Source organism: Carassius carassius, chromosome 49, assembly GCF_963082965.1.
Source record: "Carassius carassius chromosome 49, fCarCar2.1, whole genome shotgun sequence".
NCBI classification, from domain to species: domain Eukaryota; kingdom Metazoa; phylum Chordata; class Actinopteri; order Cypriniformes; family Cyprinidae; genus Carassius; species Carassius carassius.
In genome coordinates this window covers 11,649,136-11,672,197 of record NC_081803.1, presented here as the reverse complement: position 1 = coordinate 11,672,197, position 23,062 = coordinate 11,649,136, and the positions used below count along the sequence as shown (strand labels likewise).

Here is a 23,062-nt window from a genome sequence, read left to right as displayed (position 1 = left end):
GCAGAATCACAGAGACCAAAAAAAAAAACAAAAAAACACTGACATTCCGACACTGAATGCACAGTTCAACATGGAATAACTGGTGGTATCTCTGTTTTATGAAGAAACACATATTTGAACTTAGAATTGGACACCTCTTTGTTACACCATCTAGTGCGAGGATGGATGTACTCCATGACCCATTCACCTCTGTCTAAATCAAAGAGGTTTAACTGACGGCAGGCATCCAAGCATTGTTCTAAAAGCAGAGTAACTCTAGAGCCGAAGGTTCAGCCCTGTTGACCAGAACGCCACTGATTTACCCCCTTCTGACATGTGTGGGCTAATGACAGACTCCCTGATGTGAAAAAGATGACTGGAACAATCCACCCTCCTTTAAACAAGTATAAAAACAAACAGGGAAAATAAGATATTGTGAATCTCTCATGGGTTTTGCATTGCACTATGTTTTGGTTTATTTGCATCAGAATGTTTTTGTTTTAGTTGCGGGCTTCAAAACGGTGAATTGGAAACGACGCTCACAGAGAAGCATGCAGAGATAATTTCAGTGATTATGGGCTGCTTTTATTCTACCCCAGCTCTATGACGAGTCCATGCTCTGCTGTTGATGGAAGCCATGTCAGGCTGGTTTAATCGAGATGGGTGGTCTGCTTCTAATGGCTATGCTTACTATCCAGGAAAACTGCAGATTTCACTCAGAAATAGATTGACAAAAAGCTTCTATAGAGTCTATTTTTTAAAGCGGGCATAAAATTACAATTCAGCCTATATATTTTCTATATGCATGCTATTGATCTAATCGTAAACTAAATCATTCATACATTTTGACCTTGGGATTTTTAATTCAAAATGTAACCGTACTTGTCAAATTAATTTGCTGCCTTTCGTGACCACACACACACACACACACACACACACAAAGATACCAAAACAAACTCTTTTTATGCATCACATACTGTAAACAATTATCAAAATCTGTAAGCTTATCAAAATCATTTTTGCAATTGATAAAACCTAATCTTTAATCTTTAGCTGGCCTCTTTCTCATGTTGACCATCTTTAATGCGTAGCTCTTTGTTCTAGTAGTAATGTGCCTTTTGCTGAAGATAACATTCTGTAACTCTTTAGGAAAGTTAGTGTAAGATAAAGAGATGGGGAGAGTTGAACAGAGAGAGAAAGAGTTTGTATCAAAGAGAAGCAGCCATCTGTGTGAGTGAGCAGCAAGCAGCTGGTCGAGGAGATCCAAGATGTCTGTACCAAGACTGACAAGAAGGGGGATGACAGGAAACAGATTTCCTCCTGCTATTTCCCACTTTCTGAGCAAGGCAAGCGGGCAGCCTGTGTGCTGTGATGCCTCCCCAGCTTCCAGATGCTGCTGTCCTGTGTGTGTGTGTGTGTATCTCAGAAAAATGATACACTTTCAGCAGTACATCCACTGAAACACACACATTCATTTACTTTATCATCACTTTATGTTTATGTCTTCAGAATGTTTGTAAGTTTTATATATTATGTTAGCAATGCTTTTCATTTTCCACTTTCTTAGCCTAGTTTCAGAAATTATAGACCTCAGTTTTGGATTTCAGATGCTTAGTTTCAAATTTCATGACTGAAGATACTCACACTGACCTACTAGCAGTTGTTTTGAATCTGAATCATTTTAGAGAATCTGTTCACTTCAGTGATTCTTTTTGTTTCCAGCGTTTTTCTCTAGCCAAAAGTCGTGGTTCTTTTTTTCAGTGAAGTATGTTTTTAAATAGAATGTTTTTGTTGTTGACTATTATTTCGGAATAAAACAAACAGTTTGTTAGTTGTATTTAGTGTAAATTTAAGTGTTCTGGTTTGATTCTTTAGAGTTAGTCCGTCATTTTACCCATGTCACTATACTTAAAAAAATAAAATAAATAAATAAATAAATAAAGTGATAAACACTTTTTCGAATCATTTTGACTGAATCATTCAAAATAACTAGTTCAAATAAATGATTAATCTGTGAAATAGACATCACTAACTGGTGTAAAATCTTGGTTAGTTGTACTATAAAGAATCTAGTCATTTTGACATGCCTTCCTAGAAAGCACATTGTTGGACACCATAGGCCCCCAAATGCTGTCAGATTGGCTTTTGAAACCGTCTCTTTCCCTTGTGAGAGAACTGCTGGTTTTATTCTTTCCCTCTCTCCTTCAATTCCCCCCCCCCACCCTCTTCTCTCACTCTCAAAGTGATGAGAGGAAGATGCCCGGCAGCTGCTGAGGCAATGAAAGGTCACCATGTCGCCGCGGCAGCACGATAGCGAATGGGAGAAGCTGTCATCTCTCTGGCATTTTGATTGACAGGCTGTCTGGGTGACTTAAACTCTGTGGAGAAAAGAACTGACAAGGCAGAGCTGTCACTTTATTGGGCCCTCAGAGCCTGTGCTGTGTGTTTGGATAAATGAGAAAAGAGGAAACCATGTAAATGAGATGGACGGGAGAGAATATGTATTGTGTGTAGGATTTAATTTGAAACTATTTTCACATAGAAATTGCTAGTAAATATCATAATTCTAAAGAAATGTTACATTTAATTAAATGTGAATTTTTAAATAAAAAGACTGAAATAGTATTTATAATACCATGTGAAATATATGTATTCCAATAATCTTTGTTTTATTTACATCTTGAAATAGATTCACTTTTAGCATTCTGTAGTTTACCAGACTGCCGTTTTCTGTCATGTTGAGTTAATGATTTAGTCAAATTAATCAGCTGATTAATTCAGTGTGCCTTTTTTTCAATTATAATGAGCAGGGATCATTTCACCACATCAACTTGTGGATCACTTTGTTTCACGGTTTGAGAAGAATTGGACAACGATTAGGTGTCTATTGATCCGTACATGCGTGCATTGACTTAACAGATGACAGCAAACTCTCCTTATGTGTGTGCACTTGGAAAAAACTAAAGGGTGTCAGTCTTCAGAGTCTTCATGTTTTATTAATTATGGGAGCTGAAAGACTCTGTCTCCCTGTGATCATAAATGCATGCACAAGATAACGTATTTACATGTTCTCATGAATTATTTATGTCCAGAGAGGAAGAGTAAGAAGAGTCTGGTGTTTTGAGGAGGACCCTCTGCCCAAAGGCTCTTGTTCAGATTGTGTGTGTGTGTGTGTGTGTGTGTGTGTGAATCCATTACCTGTTAAAATGTTGTGCATGGCTTAGTCTTAAGAATAGTGGAGGCCGATTTAATTTTTACTAGGAGAAGGTTTTCACTGAATATAATTATACGTATTGTTTTCACACCTAGAAGAGTATTTACAGGTAAATAAGAATAAATGTACACCGTTAGCCTCAAAGGATCTGCTTCATTTTTCAACCTAAACCTGCGCCCTTTCCTGTTTCTCTCTATTGCTCTGTATTAAGTCTGCTCTGCAATTTAGCCGATTTTTCAGGTCTTGAAATGAGACTGCTTAGGGATCTCATTTGCCTTCCCTGATGAACTTCTCAGGATTAGTGGAGCTGAATTAATTCGAGTTTGATTCACTGATAGAGGATATCCTCTGGGATATATGACTTTTAAAAAATCACTCATCATAGTGTTTTTTAATGTTTCTATCCCATCTTTAAATCTGAAGTTAGATATAGCTTTAATAATACATGTGCTCTCTTTATCTGCTCTCTTTCAGTTTCATTCTTGAATTGAGTTTAATCGTCTATAAGATCAGTTTTCTTCAGTTTGTCACCATAGTTCAGTCTTTTCAGTTCATTGTGCTTTGGTTAATAGGGTCCTGACTCCACTGATGGCGCATACCTCCACTCACAAAATAAGTAATTATAGAAATGCTCTGATTACAATTCAACTAATCACTATGCTTTAAACACAAGTGTTTGTTCAGCTTATGGAAACTCATGCTTCCATCTTTTGGTTTGTGTAAGTTTCTGTATCCTAATTCACATAGTGCTGTACTTTTTTAGCATTTGATTAATGCATCCCATGTCACAGCAAATCCAGAGTTTTCTAAAGATGTCCAGATGGTACACTAATTCTGCTGAGCTGATGAAATGTCAAGCACTTGCACTGCAGTAGAGCCTCTTCAAAATGTACTTTTTTTCCCCTAAAGAAAAAAAGCATTTTTGTCATTCCGTTTGGTAATGATAGTGTGTAGATTACACATTTCACCTTTAATTGAGGAATGTTTAATCAGTCGGTTTATTACTATGTTTACTTGTAAATGTAAATATTATGCAAAAAAGTTGTTTTATGTGTCAGGATGTAATTGTTTGATATTGAATTTTTCATTCTTGTATGTTGTCTTACTGCACACTCCTACTGTGCTTGCTATGAAGTTTGTACCTTTAGTTTATAGCATGCAAAGTTTGGGGTCGGTAAGATTTATTTTTATTTTGTTTATGTTTGAAGTCTCTTATGTTCACCAAGGCTGCATTTATTTGATCGAAAATAAAGTAAAAACAGTAACATTGTGAAATATTAAAGTTCAAAATAGCTGTTTTCTGTTTATTTAAATTTATTTCTCTGATTGCAATTTGCAGTGGCCTTTTCAGAATCCATTACTCCAGTTATTAGTGTCTCATAATCCTTCAGAAATCATTCTAATATGCTGATTTGCTGCTCAAGAAACATTTGTTATTATCATCAGTGTTGACATCTTAGTTTAATATTTTTGTGGAGACAGAAAGTTCAAAAGAACAAGATTTAGTTGAAATAGAGTCTTTTGTATCATCATAAGTTCATTTACTCTCGATTTTCATCATTTTAATTCATCATAGCTAAATAAAAGTATACATTTCTTTAAAAAAAAAATCAAACTTTTAAGTGGTATTTTATATAAACCTGGATGAAGCCTTCAGCAGAATATGCTGGTGTGTGAGTAGCTATCTGTGTGGTCATTGAAATAAAGTTTTGGATGCTAAGAAACCTGGAGAGTTGATCTGCATTACTGTCGAGTAGATGACCAAGCATCTGTCTGTGATATATCCAACTTACGGTGCGGTGCTATACAGTACATTACATCCGTTCTGCATTTGTGTTTGGTTTGAAGTGTAACGGTGTGTGCGTACGCTCTCTCTCTCTATCTCTTATAACACGCTCCAGCAACACAGAGCAAAACAAAGGAAATGCTTTGCCTGATGCTGAGCCTTGATTGGGGCTCTTAGTGTAAGCGGACCCCTCCTCCTCCGGGGAAGTGCCCACGCTGCTCTGGTTTTAATAATAATTATCTAAAATCGAACCAATTAGCCTGCAGCTATACAAGGAACTGGGGGGGTGGGGGGGGGGGGGGGGGGGAAGAATAAGGACTGTAAGGTCGCTCTGCATATCTATATAGTAATTTAATATCACTGCTGAACCTAGAATGGATCTTTGTGTGGTTTAAAAGCCTTTGATTTGTAATATCCCAGCACACCTTGTAAGTCTCTAAGCTTTAAAGGGATAGTTCACTCTAAAATTAAAACTCTTTATGAATTATGAATGTGGTTTAAATTTTATTCTGTTATTCTGTAGGACAGCAATTTGTATGCAATGACACCTCTCATTCTTTCTCTCTATCTCTCTGTCTGCCTCACAGGCACATTTATATCTACCCATGCTCGCTCTAAGAGAATAGAAATAACCTGCGAGACTGCTATGGCTGACTTTTTTTTTCTGCTTATTTTTTACCCCTCTTTCTGTGTATTTCTGTCCCTGTGTTCTTCTCCATCCTGCCTCATCCTCCTCTGCCTCTCCCTGGTCTGATCAGTGATCATGTAGCACCACCTAGAGGTCAGCAGAGAGGTAACATCCTCTTCACAGATACCTGATATCCACGTACACAGACTACAGACACATTCTGTATGTTTAGAGGCAAGTTAGATTTCAGCAGGATCAATGCTCTGATGCTCTGTGTGTTCACAGCATCTCAAGGACAAGAGCTTGTGCAGTAGAGCATTACTGCGTGCAGTATTATATGCACACTAACTCAATGTAACCCTGTTCAGAATTTTTTTTCTCATCAGAAAGTTAAATGTCACCCCTCAATAAGATCACATGCACCTTAGTGTGTGCACCTCATATTTCCTTCAATTGCTTCCTTTTTAAATCTCTGTTTTTGGCTCTTGGCTTTAAAATAAATCCTTTGTGTCCTGCATTTGCATTCTGTCTGTCTGCTTCTGCATTATTCATACAACAATTGGCTTTCATTTTCCTCTAGTGCAAGCCCGGGGCAGAGGCTGTGGTGTGTACATCTCGCGTCTGAGTTGTGCGTTTGTTTTTCTTTATTGTTTTTTTATTATTGTATATCTTGAAGTCAAGTTTGTATTTTACTCTTTATTCATCTCCAATAATCATTCAGATACAGTGCAATTTCATTATATAATACAATATCAGAATGTTTTATAGATAATTTAGGTTCTGAAATCCAAACTGACCCCTCTATAAAAATTTGTCCATAATGTTATTGTGCATGGTTTATTAGTCTTTAGAAATCATATTCATAAGTTAAAATAAAACTGTGTAGAATGTTTTTCCCCACCCCTTAAAATCCTTAAAAATCCTTTATTTTCTATTAAGACAAATAAAATGTAGCTTAATATAACCCTCTTTTTAATTTTTTATATTTTGCATATTTAATATTTGTATGCATCAACATTAGTGCTTTTATATAATTTTCTTTTTTACATAATTGTTTTATATCATATAAAATAGAATAGAATAGTTTATTTTTATATTTTAATCTTTCTCTCTTTTTTAACTGTGAAATACATTTTTTTTTAAAATTGACTTTTGAATGGCATATCCTGTTGTCATTTAATGTTGTAAACCAGGATTGATATTATAGTAATGCATCTATGTGCTTTTTTTTTTTTTTTTCTTCGAGTGGCTCTATTTGCATAAAGGGTTACCAAGCCTCATTTAACTTTCTGAATAGTGCCATAATAGAATAAATCCCAAATTGTCAGAGGCTGGAAAAGAGTTATCGTGAGGAGCTGTAAATCATGTTTTAGCACACTCAACTACAGCTTATCACTGACACCTCTTTAAGTGTGCAGAGGCTATGTGATAAGAGGTTCAGGGCTTTGAAATACAAGCACCAGACATCTTAAACGCATAACTCTTAACCATACACACACCCTCACATGATATATCCTCTTCCCTGATGTTTACACAGCGTGTCATGCTGATATCAGTCACTTGCAGGGCAGTCAATCTTATCAGCCTCGGCCAAGGACCAGAGACTTGCATGATGTGTTTGTTTTCACCCCTCATTAGATGTAACAAAGCTTCATTAAGCCTCACTTATCTCTGAGGCATGCTTTCACGGCCATGCCATTGATGGAGGTGGAAATCCTGTGTGTAGTTTTCAACTCCGATAGCTACCTGACTGCCTCTGCGGAGGATGTTTGGATAAGACTTATCCTTGAATCACATTGCCGAAAAGTTCAAACAAACTGTTATTTAACTGACAAAGTGTGGTTATGCTACATTCAAATTCTGTGTTTGTCTTCTTTTTGTTTCAAAGGAATCATGTTGATATAATAAGGAAAGACTTTTGTATGCTCTTTCAACAAAGTCGAGTTATCTGGACATCACAGATGACAGCAAAACCTAATTTACTCATGAAGGCTCACAAAACAGTTTTGATTGGTCCGTTTCCCATCTTTGTATTCCTTCACCAAATTGCCGCTTGCAGGGTTGCAAAACTCATTTGCTGTGTTTACTGAGAGGAAATGTGCTTGTGTCCTGCTCCGTCCCTCTGCAGGGCATCGAACGCTTAGTGAACATACCGCAGAGACAAATGGTTTGCCATTGGCTGTGATTTCCTAGATAGCGCAGTGGGGGGAGCCAGGAAGTGGGACGGCAGGAGGGGAAGTTGCGCCCAGGCAGGGGAAAAGATGGCCTGCTGGGAAGGAGATGGTTTTCTCTGACACAATCCGCTGGGAAGCTGTGGGGTCCTGAAATTGGGGGGAAAACGGGAGGAGGCATCGCCTGCTTTGAATTTGTTCTGTTTGTTTTGCCCTTTCTATCTTGTTCATCCCTCCTGCCATCTCTTTACTTTCCGTGGCGAGGAGTAGTTCTGAATGACAAGGCAAAGCCCCTCCCCTCAAGTGTGTGTGTGTCAAAGAGAGAGTTTGGATATGCATATGAATTAGTGAATAGCTTATGAAAGCTTATTGCGCATAGTGTATGTTTGTTTCTGTGTGTGGTGGTGGGGGGGGGGTATTGTTTTACAGGCAAAGTTACTGAGTCAGTGATAAGACTGAGTCTCAGAGGCCGGTTAGTCAGTCTGACCTTGCAGTGTGAGCTGAGAAAGTGCAGGCTAGGGGTCAACACATCCCCTGTCTTTTGATTCAGAAAGTGGAGTTAATTCTGTTCTCATTCTTCTGGAGTTCAGAATGTAAAACATGCATGACAGAAAAAAATTATCCAGCTGCCTACAAATGTCTTCAAAGAATGAAGAATTAATAATGTTATTGTTTGTGTATGATGCACTCACAAACACACACACACACACACACACACACACATCCCATAGGCGTAATGGTTTTTATACTGTTCAAACTGTATATTCTATGGCCCTACACCAACCCTACACCTAACCCTAACAGGAAACTTTGTGCATTTTTACTTTCTCAAAAAAATCATTCTGTATGATTTATAAGCGTTTTGAAAAATGGGGACATGGGTTATGTCCTCATAAGTCACCCTCTCCTCGTAATACCTGTGTCATACCCATGTTATTATACAGAGTTGTGTCCTGATATGTCACAAAAACAAGAGCACACACACACACACACACACACACACACACACACACACACACACACACACACACACACACACACACACACACACACACACACACACACACACACACACACACTTTTTGTACTTATTTGCACTGCTATTGTCATTTCTTTTGTGGAAGTTTTAAAAACACACATGCACACATATATATTTATGTATATGATATATACTGAATGTTTTGTGAGAAATATAAATGATTTGGTTATTTTAATAAATATTGTACATTATAAAACATTATAAAACATTTTTATGATTTACGCACAGCTATATATATATATATATATATATACAGTATATGCTGTCTGTACATATACATATTGTGAGGCCAATTACAACTCTGGACTGGTCAGCCTTTTTTGTAGTATAGTAATTCGTTATACATGGGGTGTAAAGGAAACAGTAAATGATGAGAAGGGGGTGGAATGCAATTGACATTCCCATTTATCCTGGCCCCATGAACTACAATTAATGGTTAGCCCCAGATCTGACATCCCTCTGTGCAGTAAATACAAAACGTGCAGCCTCTAGAAGGGTGGTTCTCCATGTTCAGACAAAGAAGGATTAGTGTGGAGTGTGGGTGGAGCAGAATTTGCTGTAGGTGGAGCTCTTGTGTTGGAGTTGGATGTCAGAATGTTTTCCACCTGCTGGTAGAGGACATGACAGCTGCCTTTGTGCAGGTGTGAGTGTGTGTCAAATTGTTCGCTTCTCAGAGACTGAGCTTTTTTTAGTCCACAGATGCATTTAGAGTGTGTAACCCCAATTAAAACACTAATAGCACTTCTTATAAGATACATTTAATTGCATTCAGGTGTAATTGATTTTATATTTAATGGCAGAACGAATACAACCGGGCTAATCAAGATGCATTTTCCTGTTGTAGAGCTTTGTTTCTATTCCATATTGTATAGAAGTCTTCCTCCACATCCACAAATGACTTCAGATGCCGTTCATCGTATATGACAGTGTAGCATACTCTCTGTCAAGCATGAGAACAAGCATTTCTCCTCACAATATCTCTGGCTTGGCTTTCACTTCCTTTCTCCCTTCCACTGCTCTCCCCCTCACTCGCTCGCTCACTCCCTCCCTCCTGCAGTCTACCGCAGGCCCTCCATCTCTGTGGTCTGTCAGCATGCTTTTTCATTTGGCTTGTTGCTACAGGGGGCTCGGCGCTGGCAGATTACAACTCGCCAGCCAGTCATTTTCGATTTATCTGAGCTCTCTGTGCCCGCACCTCCCTCCCCTGCGCCTCGCTCTATATTCCTCACGCACACACATACAGCCATTTGTCAGACCCTCCTTCCATCTCTCTCCTCCTCCACCTTCTCCCTCCTATCCTCCCTTTTTCGATTGGCACAAAAATTTCGCTCGCGATCTCAAGACAAAAAAGAAATATTGTGTCAGGGGAAGCGTTTAAGTTGGAGGAGGCAGCCAGGGTTGTGTTATTACTTAGGGCTCTGCCACCACCGATGACCCCAGAGAGTGGAGAGTATCGATCGCTTGTCACTCAAAGCATTCAGCAGATTGCATTGACAAAGCTTGTCGAGGCCTTTAATAGCAAGGTTAGCAGCCCTGGCGGAGGCCCAGGAGAAAAGTCTAACTGAGCCCCATTACACGGTGGCTTTTAACCAGTCCCCTGGCCCACCGAGTGGATTGATAACAGTAAGGAAGTAATTTTAGTCTCATAATTGCTTTCCTCTGGTTGACATTTGTGGCTCTAAGAGCCTGTAAAGAAAATAATAACGATAAAAAAGAAAAGCCTGTCATGGGCAGACAGAGACGATGAAGGTTGCCATTGTCTGGCAGCAAAGGAACAGAAATGTTTGACTGAAAAACTAGATTTTCACTATTCAAAAGCAGGGTTGCTTAAATAACTAGCCGACTAAATTATAGGAATAATGCAAGGGAGACTTCAGGTTCACATGACCTTAATTGGGTGTGTTAGGGCACAGTTACATAAGACACATCCATATTATATATAATATTATATGTACATTACTGTTCAAAACTTTGGTGTTGTTAAGATTTACTAAAAAAAGTGTCGAATTTTAAAGAAGTGTTGTATGCTTGCCAAAATGGCATTTTTTTAGTTTGAACATATTTTCAAATGTAATTTATTCCTGTGATGCAAAACTGAATTTTATGCAGTTATTACTTCAGTCTTCATTTTAACCTGATACTCCAGAAATCATTCTAATATAATTATTTACTGCTTAATAAGCATTATTATTAAAATTGAAAACAGCTGCTTAATGCAACAAATAAACCGTTGTTTTCTGTCATTCTGGTTATAATTTCACACTTGAATATTCATGTGACACAAAATAGCAGCATAACTATGAAGCACGAAGAAATGGGGCCAAGGCAAGAACTGCACTTGGGAATGCTGTAATTTGTAGCTGACACTGGTGGGACGGTCTGTCCCCATCCCTGGTTTCCTCTCTGTCTGTGATGTAGGTGGTGACAGGTCTATGAGAGCAGGAAGCTATTTTAAACACAGTGTAAATCGTAAACTCTGAAACACACACTGATCACCTGTGTCCCACATTCCCAGAATGGCCCACCCAGAGCTTTGAGTTATAAACCACAGAATTCATAAATAGTATCATAAATAGTATGTATGTGTATATATATATATATGTATATGTATGTGTATATATATATATATGTATATATATGTGTATATATATATATATATGTATATATATATATATATATATATATATATATATATATATATATATATATATATATATATATATATATATATATATATATATATATAATTATGACCTTTTTTATGTAATCTTTTGTTTAAACAATAATGGCAAGAAATAAAACCACACCATATTTTCACAATCTTTTATCAAAATGTATTGACTTTCAGTGCTTCTAGAAGTGTTTTTCACTTAAAGTTGATTTTAGTTCTTGATTGTTGTTGTGATTTGTTGTTATTTTATGTTTGTAATTATCATCATTATTATTATTATTATTATTATTTGTTTTATGTGATCTATGTCAAACACTGTAGTTGTCTTTTTATTATTTCCAGTGTAGTCGTTTTTATTATTTATTTATTTTTAGACGAAATAGAATAGATACAAACTAGGCCACGGCTCCAGCAGTAAGAAAGATGTTTTGATGCAACATGACTTATGTAATAATTCACTGTTTTATTTCAAGCAGTGCCGTGTTCACTTAAACTCTCCATTAGCCATTTCCATTGGTTTGTTTAGCATGTTAATGCTCAGCTAGAGATTTCTGCATGTACTGTATGTATGGGCTGTTAGGTGACACTCTGGTCCTGACCTGTTTACATCCACGAATGTAAATAGGCTATAAAGAATGTATAATATATATATAGAAACCGACTAATAAACAGCATTCCACCCCAGTGCCGCACATTCTCCCGGCACTTTCATCATAGACAGATGGAAAAAAAAAGTGGCCTTAACCACACTAGATACCCTGTTTATCATATTACTGCCACACATGAGCCGCGCGTATGTCTTGACCCGGTGTTAAGTGTCTGCGCTAAATTTCATTGCTTCCATCTACTGGAAAACTTGCCAATATACTGGCAGTGAATTCCTAGAGGAAAATAAATGGCAATAAAAAAGAGGAATGAGAGCCCCTTCAAGCTGAGAAGAGAGGAGGTTTTTTTCCTTCTCTTTTATCGAGGCTGGCTGGTGTTGGGGGATGTGACTTGGCACCGTGAGCGAGGCTTAGTGAGATGGCGAGCACTGAAAGCCGATAGCCGAGTAACAACTACGGCCGGATCGCCGAGGCCTGGGAAGGTAATTAATTGCACACAAATTTCTTTGATGAAATGTTATGTAGTGATAAGCACTTGGCCTGCTAGCTTAAATTCTCTGGCTTCTTTCTGACGGTCTGCCCTCTACGCATCTGCTGCATTCTGGGAAATATCTACTAGGCTTCCAAGACCCAGTTCTTTTGCTTCATTTCTGCCAAGTTAACATTAATTTCCATTAACCTTAAAACACAACACAATGAAGTTCAAAATTCTAAATACAGGTCGAACACATGTAAAACATAAATACAGAAAATTCCTTCAAGTAAATATACACCACATTGTGCCTTATTTTTATGGTTATTTTAGAGTTTTAACTACTTAGTTAATTTATTTACTTTATAAACTTTATATATTTATTTAGACTTTTTCTTTCTTTCTTGTTTCATCTTAGTTTTTTTAATCCTTATTTTATATTTTATATTTTTTTTTCTTATTTTGTCTATATATTTATTTATTTATTTATATTTATTTTTCATTTATTATTTCTTTTCCTATTTTATTTATCTTTTTTTATTTTATCTATGCATTTGTTATTATATCATTGTTTAATTATTATTATTTTCTTATTTTATTTTAATTTATTTCTTTTTAAATTTGTTTTTTCTTGTCATGTTTTGATATTCATTCTTGTGCTTTTAAATAGCATGCTGACAGTTTTCTGTTTTAGTAGCTAGACATTTTGCATGGAAAAAACATCTTATGTGAATACTTGCCCAAACAACGGGGTCCTGTCAGGGTCTTGCAAACCGATTCCTAGACTAGTCGTGTCTGTCCAGTATATGTGTGGTGTTCACAGCCTGACGACCTCTTCTTTTATTGTTATTCTGAGCACCATAACTAGGTGTTCACATATGATCTAAGAGAATTGAACTCTCCGGTCGCTCGTAATATACTACTTACCTCCACTGCTCTTCAGTTCATTATTAAATCTGGGAATTGTCCCCATATATCAGTATGCAGGAGCGTCACATTATAGAGCCATTTGTAGGAGTGGAACTGGAGTAGTGCTGACCACAAGCAGAGGGTGGATGTTAAAAGCATATTGATTTGTCTATAATGTCATTGTACATCACTAAGTTTTATATCCGCATAAATTCGTCCTCAGGTTTGTTCTCGATGCAACAGCTAAAGTGAGTAAACGCTGCTATTTGTGTGAGTTATGAAGTTTAAACTGCACTCTGCCCTGTTTTTACTCCCTGTCCACCTCTTCCTCTCTTTTTTCACTTCATCTATCCCTCTTTTCTTTCTTCCTTCAAGGTTAATTTACCCTCAGGCCTCTGTTGAGAGACTCTGGCTCTCTTTTGCTTCTTAAAAGCATCTGCATTCTCACACAGGTGGAATGAAAGGTAGGTTAAAGCTAATGGTAATCGTCAGTTAGGATCCCTTCTGCCATCATGACGGCAGCACCTGACAAGGTCACCAAAGGTCGTCGCATCTCACTTGAGCTTAGCGACACCGAAGAGTGGAGCCTTGGAATATTTCCATGGCAGTCGCACCTTGGGGAACGGCAGACGCTGATGAAAGCTGCAATATTCCCGCAAAATTGTTTCTGCTGACATTTAGGATGTGATGTCACCTACGAAATTGAGGCTTTGGGGGAGTGTAGATGCCAAATGTAGCTTTGACAGAGGGAGGTGGCCAATATAACCCAGAGTCTTTGTGAGGACAGGGTCATCTAGTATAAACGTGACAATGTGTGAGCGGAAGCGCGCCGCAGTACGTACTCAGGCGTAATGTTAGTCTAAATAAACAGCCACAGAGGCCTTTTAGCCTGACCGGAGTCCTGATCCCTGTTGACAGGCTGCTACTTTAGATCGGATGCGATACAGGCAGCTTGTCTGCGGCGGTTAAGAGCCCCAGCCCTCAGAGCTGAGGAGGTCATAGCAGGGCCATGTGGGTTGGCGGGGTGACACAGTTGCTGTCTAAGCAATGACGGAACATTTGCAGCCATGCCGCACCAGCTATGATGGCCCCTGCATCCTTCTGTCAAGCGCTGTTTTCTTTGGTGTGAGCTCACTCAGTTTAACTGCTCACAGCGGTATCCAACTACTGCTGGCTGCCAGAAAACCAGACCGCTCAGATGGAGGTACAGGAAGCTCATGCAGGGCCTTTTAATTCACTAATTGGGAACAAAGTCAAAAGCTCTGTGTTTTCTGACCTATATACAGACTTGTGTTTCAGCAATATGCCCTGAGAGTATGGGGCGAGAAATTCGAATTGTGATTCTTCTTTCTAAATAAATATTTAAAAAGTTATTTTTTTTACTGTGATTGTTTGTAGCCAAATAATTTGTGAATTTTATTACAATGACTATAAAATAATAATAATAATTAAATATTTTTTTATTACAAATGTAAAAAAAAAATTAACAAAAAATATTATTGTAATATTTCATTGAAAAATAAAACAATATTTATATTATATATTATATTAAATATATTTACATATACAATTAATAATAATTATTTGACAAAACTAAATTGTAAATAGTAAATAAGACATAAATTGTCCAAATGTGAATTGTCTTAATTTCTTCATTTTCAAACATCAAACAATCAAGCTTTTTTTTTGCGGAAAATTGCAAGGAGATTACACATTAGCGATGATTCAGGTGCAGGTTATTTTCCCACATGCATGTTATAAGCAACCCAAACTCAAAGCAGATGCAAAGATGAGTTTGTGTGGATCACAATTTGCCACACTTCACACGCAGTGCAAATTTCTTATTAAACGCTTTTGCAATTTGATAATCACACTCAGCCATGTTCATAATTTTTGGGGGGGTTTTGTTTTGTTTTTTATTGTGCAGCCTTACATAAAGATGTGAGAGTTACAGTTATTACTCAACAGCTGGTTGGTGAAACAATGCTATTAATGATGATGATTTCACAATATATTTTTATTTATCAATCAAGCGGTTTTGGATATCTCATTTGATATTAGATATTTAAAAACATTCTTTAAAATATCTTCTTTTGTTTTGCACAACTGAAAGCAAGTCAAAGAGGTTTGGAATGACATGAGGGTGAATCTTCATTTTTGGGTAAACTTATCCGTTTAACTTGTCAGCCAATCACAGAGACCTCCATGAAGACGGAGGCTAGAGTATTTAACATTGTCTGCTGAATGTTAGCCAGCATTGACTCATATAGACCAGACCCTCGTCACCTCCACAAGGAACAGGATAATTCTTCCTCTACGGACCGCCGTCTGCTCCAGTGTTAAAACAGTTATATTGTGCTGAAAAGAAAGCAGAGAGGGAGATATTTAAAGTGTAGTCATTGGAAACCCAGGGATTTGACTCTGCAGAAGGAAATAGACAATTTATTATAAGCAGCCTTTTACACTAGTGGATTATCTATAAAACTTTCATGGCTGTCCCTCGGTGGCAGGCAACCATAAAACTTCCCGAATGAGGGACTTGTTAATTTACTTGTTAAAGCAAATTAAACATTTATAAGCGCTTTTAGGTAAATGAGATCCTCTTTCATTGGCGCTCTAGTGGAATTCTCACTCTCTCTTTTTCAGCTCCTTGGAGGACAGGTTAGCTGTGCTGAAATGACATTGTTCCAGGTTTTATTACTGTCGAGCTCCACAGCTGCTGTAGTGCGTAACTAAGGAAGAACAGAAGCCAATAGCAACACAATCCCAAGGGCTTCCACTGGAACCGAAGGGTCAGTCGAGCTGTTCAAATCAGGGTTTTAGATGAAAAGGGGTTTGTGGGGTTTGCGAACGGTGCCGTTTAAAAGGCCAATGCGGCGGAGTCGGTCTTTGTGTTTGACTGCATCGGGTTGTGGGTCGAGCCTGTGGGAATTGTTCAATAGACTTGTAAAATTTTATCATAACAGCGTCAAGCACTTTCAGCAAGTGGGCTAAGGAAATAATTGACTACATGTGCTAACGATAATCCTATAAAAGCTTCAAAAGCCATTTTAAGAGTCTAGTCAGGATTTCAAAGGACGTTAACCCCATTACTCGAGCTTTGTTTCAACCTCTGAGGAACCTCTTAATTTCTACCAAAACTTGTACTGTTTTGTGCTTCCAGTGGATTCTTTTTTCTCGAATATGCTTAGCAACACACACCATCTCCTTATACCATCAGACTTTTGATAACTTTGAATGGATGCTCATCTAAGCTGTCGCCTTAAGCTGCGCTGTTCTCCTTTTTACAAGTACTTCCATCCCGATATAAACTGATATAGCTTTTACAAGCAAGCTCTTAATGTATGTCCGTATTATTTCAGATTGAGGCACCATTCTTCAGGAGTGCCATTGAAATCCGCCGCTCCCTCTTTCACATTTTAAGGGCCATTGCAACTGTCTGTTATATGGAAACTTCTGAGCTATTGTGCTCAATGTCTTTGAGAGAGTCCCTATAAAACACATTTAGGCTTATGGACTGTTGTACCGGCGCTCGTTATGGATGTGTAGCTTCGGTGCGGGCGCCAGGGTGAGATTGCAGTAAATTTTAAATAAAAAGTCTTGTTGAATAGCAGAATTTGTACACAAAGCGCTGGTGTGAATTAATGTGACTTTCTATCAGTATAATGCAGTCAAAATCTGTTATGCTTGACCTCCTCCTGCACAATGTTGGAAACAAACTACCTTCGTTTTCTCACAGATGGACTCGCTAAGTGCAATGGGATTACAGCACTATAAAATTGTGCTATCTATAAAACAACCATTGACGACTGACTTTCTTTTCATGGGTGATCACGACAGCCGGGTTAACGCGTACAGGTCTCTTTGACCTTTTTATGGTGAAGGCAAATTGAAGGCTCTTTCCATTACTGCCTCACATCAAAGTCTTGGCAGCATAAATTAATTTTTAATAGCGTGGAGGCTTTTGTGCCAGGGAATCATGTTGACTGCTTATTGAAAACAGTTGTTAATTCTATACTTCAGTAAACTCAGACGGGGGAGGGAAGAATCAGCCCTAACAGGCAACAGATTGAGGCAAAACAAGAACTTACTGTGTTGAAATTAATGGCAGATGCACTTACTGGTAGTTTAAATGTTTCATTAGATGCTAATGTCTTACTGTGTTTTTAATTGTTGAGGAATTAGTTGCTGGAATATGAAAACCATCTGTTTGTTATCTTCCTGGAGGGGGAATCTTTACTCAGGCTCTGCTCTCGGGGGTTGTTAAAGGAGTTTATCCTTATGGTGCAACCTGGTGGAGCTGTCAGTCTTCATTAACGTCATTATGATTGCATAAGAAAGACTGTGAAAACCCACAGGCGCCCGTCTGCGCACACACACACTCATAAACAACTTTATGTACACACTCACATGCTCATACCTATGGGAGATGCTTGCTTTCCAAACAAAGATAATTTTTACAAGAAACTGCATTAAGTTTGTTATGACAGTTAATCTAGCGAGCAGTGGTAGGTAACGATCATATGCCAAAACCGAGTAGAATAGTGCCAGAATGAGCATGGGAGCAAAAAAAAATGAATACAATAGATATCATACTTTAGATGTCTAGACTTCAGACTAATTTTAGAGTTAGCAAGATAACCTATTAAACCTTAAAAGGGGAGTAATGGACCATTTGTGGACAGAGGTTTATAGACAGAACTGCTTGAGCTTTCTGATTTATTGACTGTGGGTGGAAACCCGATTGGCACTGAACTTTTTGATGTTGGTAATTTATCGCGGCTACCCAAATTCTTGTAAAGAAGGCTTCAGGGCGTCCAAGAAAGTCCAGCAAGCACCAGGATCGTCTCCTAAAGAGGATTCAGCTGCGGGATCGTAGTGCCACCAGTGCAGAGCTTGCTCAGGAATGGCAGCAGGCAGGTGTGAGCGCATCTGCTTGCACAGTGAGGCGAAGACTTTTGGAAGATGGCCTGGTGTCAAGAAGGGCAGCAAAGAAGCCACTTCTCTCCAAAAAAAAACATCAGGGACAGATTGATCTTCTGCAGAAAGTATAGTGAATGGACTGCTGAGGACTGGGGCAAAGTCATATTCTCTGATGAAGCCCCTTTCCGATTGTTTGGGGCATCTGGAAAAAGGCTTGTCCGGAGAAGAAAAGGTGAGCGCTACCATCAGTCCTGTGTCATGCCAACAGTAAAGCATCCTACACCATTCATGTGTCGGGTTGCTTCTCATCCAAGGGAGTGGGCTCACTCACAATTCTGCCCAAAAACACAGCCATGAATAAAGAATGGTACCAAAACACCCTCCAACAGCAACTTCTTCCAACAATCCAACAACAGTTTGGTGAAGAAACAATGCATTTTCCAGCACGATGGAGCACTGTACCATAAGGCAAAAGAGATAACTAAGTGGCTCGGGGACCAGAATGTTGAAATTTTGGGTCCATGGCATGGAAACTCCCCAGATCTTAATCCCATTGAGAACTTGTGGTCAATCCTCAAGAGGCGGGTGGACAAACAAAAACCCACTAATTCTGACAAACTCCAAGAAGTGATTATGAAAGAATGGGTTGCTATCAGTCAGGATTTGGCCCAGAAGTTGATTGCGAGCATGCCCAGTCGAATTGCAGAGGTCCTGAAAAAGAAGGACCAACACTGCAAATACTGACTCTTTGCATAAATGTCATGTAATTGTCGATAAAAGCCTTTGAAACATATGAAGTGCTTGTAATTATATTTCAGTACATCACAGAAACAACTGAAACAAAGATCTAAAAGCAGTTTAGCAGCAAACCTTTTGAAAACTAATATTTATGAAATTCTCAAAACTTTTGGCCACGACTGTACTTTCTGAGTATAATAGCTTTGTTAATAGTTGATTTAATCTCAACTCAGAGTAAATAAATATGCACCTTTTTACATAGACATTTGCATTATTAACTGCTTCCTGGTAGTAATTTGTTTAGATATGCTGAAGAAGCTGAAGCTGTAATCCTGAGTACAAAACTTAATGCATCATGTCCTGCATCATGCAAAAATTCCTTTTCTCAAGTTTATTTTAAAACTTCACCTAAATGTTGAACATTGCTGCAGGCTAAGAGAGCCATATAATAATTAATATTACTATAAATACCTAGGATTTTAACGCCCAGTCTCTATATCAGCTTCTTGTCACTTGAACTAGCCAATACTGATCTAAAACTTGTTTATGTAAATGTTTATCAGGAGCTCTTAAGTAGTGTAAGTTTTCTGCCCAGAATCACTTATTGAAAATTAATACCAGCTGTTGCCAAGTTTGTGTTGAAATAAATGCTCTAAGTTGGTTAAATGAAAATCAAATAAACATGCACAAACATGCTCACTCTAAAATAAATGTTTTGAATAAATCTAATAAAAACAAACAGGCTTACACAAAATGTTATGTGTTTCTATTGATCTTTAATGAGCAAAATGCCAATTTAAGTTGAGAATAAAGTGTGAAAAATATGAAAACATTTAGTACTTCTAATGCCATCACACTGAGATATTTGCAATTTGAATTATGAACCAAATTTTTACATGAGCTCTATCTCATAGAGTCCAAGGATGTTTTAGAGGATTATCAGCCAAATTTGTTATATGCTGATTGATTGGATTATACCTGCACTTTACTGCTGTCTGCTTTACTCAATCGGTGATGAGTCTCTCGTCTGAGATGCTTTATGAAGTCTAAATGAAGGCAGAACAGTCTTTGACCTTGACTGGATGATACACTTCCCTTGAGGTGAAGTTTAGATGACGTTAATGAGGCAGCTTATTGAAAATGAGATGTAGATGTATATAAGAAATGTAGTCATTCAGTACATTGCTTCTCAACAGAAATGAAACGCGCATACATAAAAAATGCACCTAGATGTCTAACTTCAAACTTTACAGTTCCTTGTCCTCCTTATTGTCATTGTAAACTCTCACTCTCTCTCTCTCTCTCTCTCTCTCTCTCTCTCCCTCTCCCTGAGCATTGGGGGCCTCTTATCATTGGTCTGCTGGTAGAAGCAAGCTTCACTGCCTGGAGTCACTGAGCTCTCCCTCTGAGAGAGATCCTTTCACATAGCTAATGGCTACAGAAAAGGAACAGTTTCATTTTAATTATGTGCTTTACTCAAGGGCCCTCTTCCCTGCAGTCCCTTATCCTGCCTTTAACAACCCACAGCCTGCACCAGTGAAAAGAGATATTCTCCGACCCTCATCTTATTTTCCTCTGCTGTCCCGCTGCTTTTGTCAGGCACTATTGCAAAGGATCTGTTTTTATTTTCCTACGTGATGGGGAAGTATGAAAGAGTGAGTGAGGCAGAGAAAGAGAGAATGTCTGGGAGGGAAAGATAGGAAAAGAAATGAGAAGGCAGATCTATCGCTCTATCTCTGTAAACACCCCCCCAGTGTGCCGTAGCCTACTCTGCTTTTTCCATTAAGTGACACTGCAGTCATTTACCACTCATCTCAACTCATAAAACAGGCTTTTTATGTGCTGAGAGGTGAAGGAGGCAGGTTTTGGCAGGGCCAGGGGTACGGAAACAACCGTCTGAATGGCGAAGCTTCAGAAGCCATTAATCGCAGACCTTGACAACTGTTGCTGGGTCCCAGGAGTATGGCATTGTTCTCCAGACTTTAGTGGGGCTCAGATGTTCTGCTCTTGTTCTTTATGATTTCTATTCTGCCAAAGCACACCTGCTGTGAATCTCTGGTTCTTGCATGGGGAGAGTGGCTTACTGAATGGAAAATGGCTTTTGATGTGGTTCGGTTGGGTTTTATTTCTCATTGTCTTAAGATTGAAATGAATTCAGGCTTCAGAGGCTGAAATCAAATGGATGTCAGTGGCCAGAGCCAAACAGGTTGATGATGTCGCAGAAAAGGCATTTCTTTGTGATGCATTTATTAACAAAGCTTTATTTAGTTATTTATTTATTGTTTGCTTGCTTGATTTTTATTTTGTCACTTTTCATTTTGTAGAACAGTGGAGGAAATCCGTTTCTTAAGAACATAGCGGTTACTTATTTGTCAGGAGCTGCACATTACTCTCTGTGCCAAAGCTCTCTTATTTTTATTAAAACTGTGAGTCATGAAAGTGACATTATATAGGAGCTTTATACAGTGTGTGGTATTGTAAAGACTGTAAGTCTATCCTCTACAGCATCATTTTCATCAATTCAATATGGCGTCTAACCTGACTAAAGTCTTTTGCTGCTGAAAATGAGCTTTGCCATCATAGAAATCAATTGCATTGTAAAATATATTACGATAAATTTACAACAATATTACTGTTTTTCTGTATTTTTGATACAGAAAGAAGTGCAGCTTTGGTGAGCATAACAGACTCAACTTTTGAACAGTAGTGTCATCCAGGAGCTGCCTATAACTGAGCCGTTTCCATTGGTTTTGTGTTCTGCGACCTATCCAAATATAATCTATTTAGTTACATAGCTCTTAAAAGAGAGTATTCTAATTATTCTGATCCTGGGAGCATCAGTATTGTCTCTTCTCTGGCCAGTATGTTTTATCGTCTTTTAGTGCTTTTCTCTTCTTGCTGGATCTGACTGTACATTTTTTGCTGTCTTATTGTTTTCCAGCTGAAGCCGGGCCAGAACAACTGTAAAGAGAGCGATAGCGAGAGCGTGAGTGGAGAATCCAAACCCTCCATCCGGAGCAGCTCCAGAGATAGACTGACAGACGTGAGTCCAATCAAATCTGTGCATCATTCGCCATACTTAAAAAAAAAAAAAACTACATTTACATTTTTTACAACTAAATTTTTCTGTAATTCTCACATACAGGATTTAGAAGAGTCATGGAATTTCTATTATATATATTATATATATCTTTTATGTGTGTGTGTGTGTGTGTGTGCATGACCCTGGACCCGTCTTAATTCACTGGGGTATATTTTTAGCAATAGCCAAAAAAAACATTGTATGGGTCAAAATTATACATTTTTCTTTTATGTCAAAAATCTTTAGGATATTAGGTAAAGATCATGTTCCATGGAGATATTTTGTAAATGTCCTACTGTAAATATATCAAAACTTAATTTTTGATTAGTAATATGCATTGCAAGAATTCATTTGGACAATTTTAAAAGCGATTTTCTCAGTATTTTGAATTTTGTGCATCATCAGATTCCTGATTTTCAATAGTTGTATTTCCACCAAATATTGTCCGATCCTAATAAACTATACATCAATGGAAAGCTTATTTATTCGGCTTTCAGATGATGTATAAATCTAAATTTAGACAAATTTACACTTAAGACTGGTTTTATAATGGTCACAAATAATATGCAAAATGCTTCAGAACTGGCATTTAGTTTAGAAACTCCCCATTGCTTTTGTTATTAGATACTGCTTGAATGTTTGAGCAACCAGAAAATATATTTTTAACTCCTTTTGTCCTTTACAATAACTTTCGTGACACCTGATCATTATCAGTCAGTTGGTGGCTTTTCTTCTCTGACTTTTTCTTAAGAGGAACCAGGTTCAATATTTAAACAGTGTTTTATAGGTCCTCTTATCCACTCCATTGGTCTAAACTGACAAGGCCCAGTGCCAACAGGAACAAT

General features: G+C 38.0%; 1 protein-coding gene across 7 annotated transcripts in view; it reads left to right on the top strand.

The window, feature by feature from the left end:
- The window catches only part of LOC132132789 (autism susceptibility gene 2 protein homolog), a 361,078-nt gene that overhangs the window by 101,822 nt on the left and 236,194 nt on the right, over nucleotides 1–23,062 (top strand). For all 7 annotated transcript variants that reach the window (XM_059545316.1, XM_059545318.1, XM_059545319.1 and 4 more), the window contains one exon: nucleotides 22,077–22,178. In XM_059545316.1, the coding sequence (XP_059401299.1) occupies nucleotides 22,077–22,178 (102 nt within the window). The remainder of the gene's footprint in view (nucleotides 1–22,076; nucleotides 22,179–23,062) is intronic.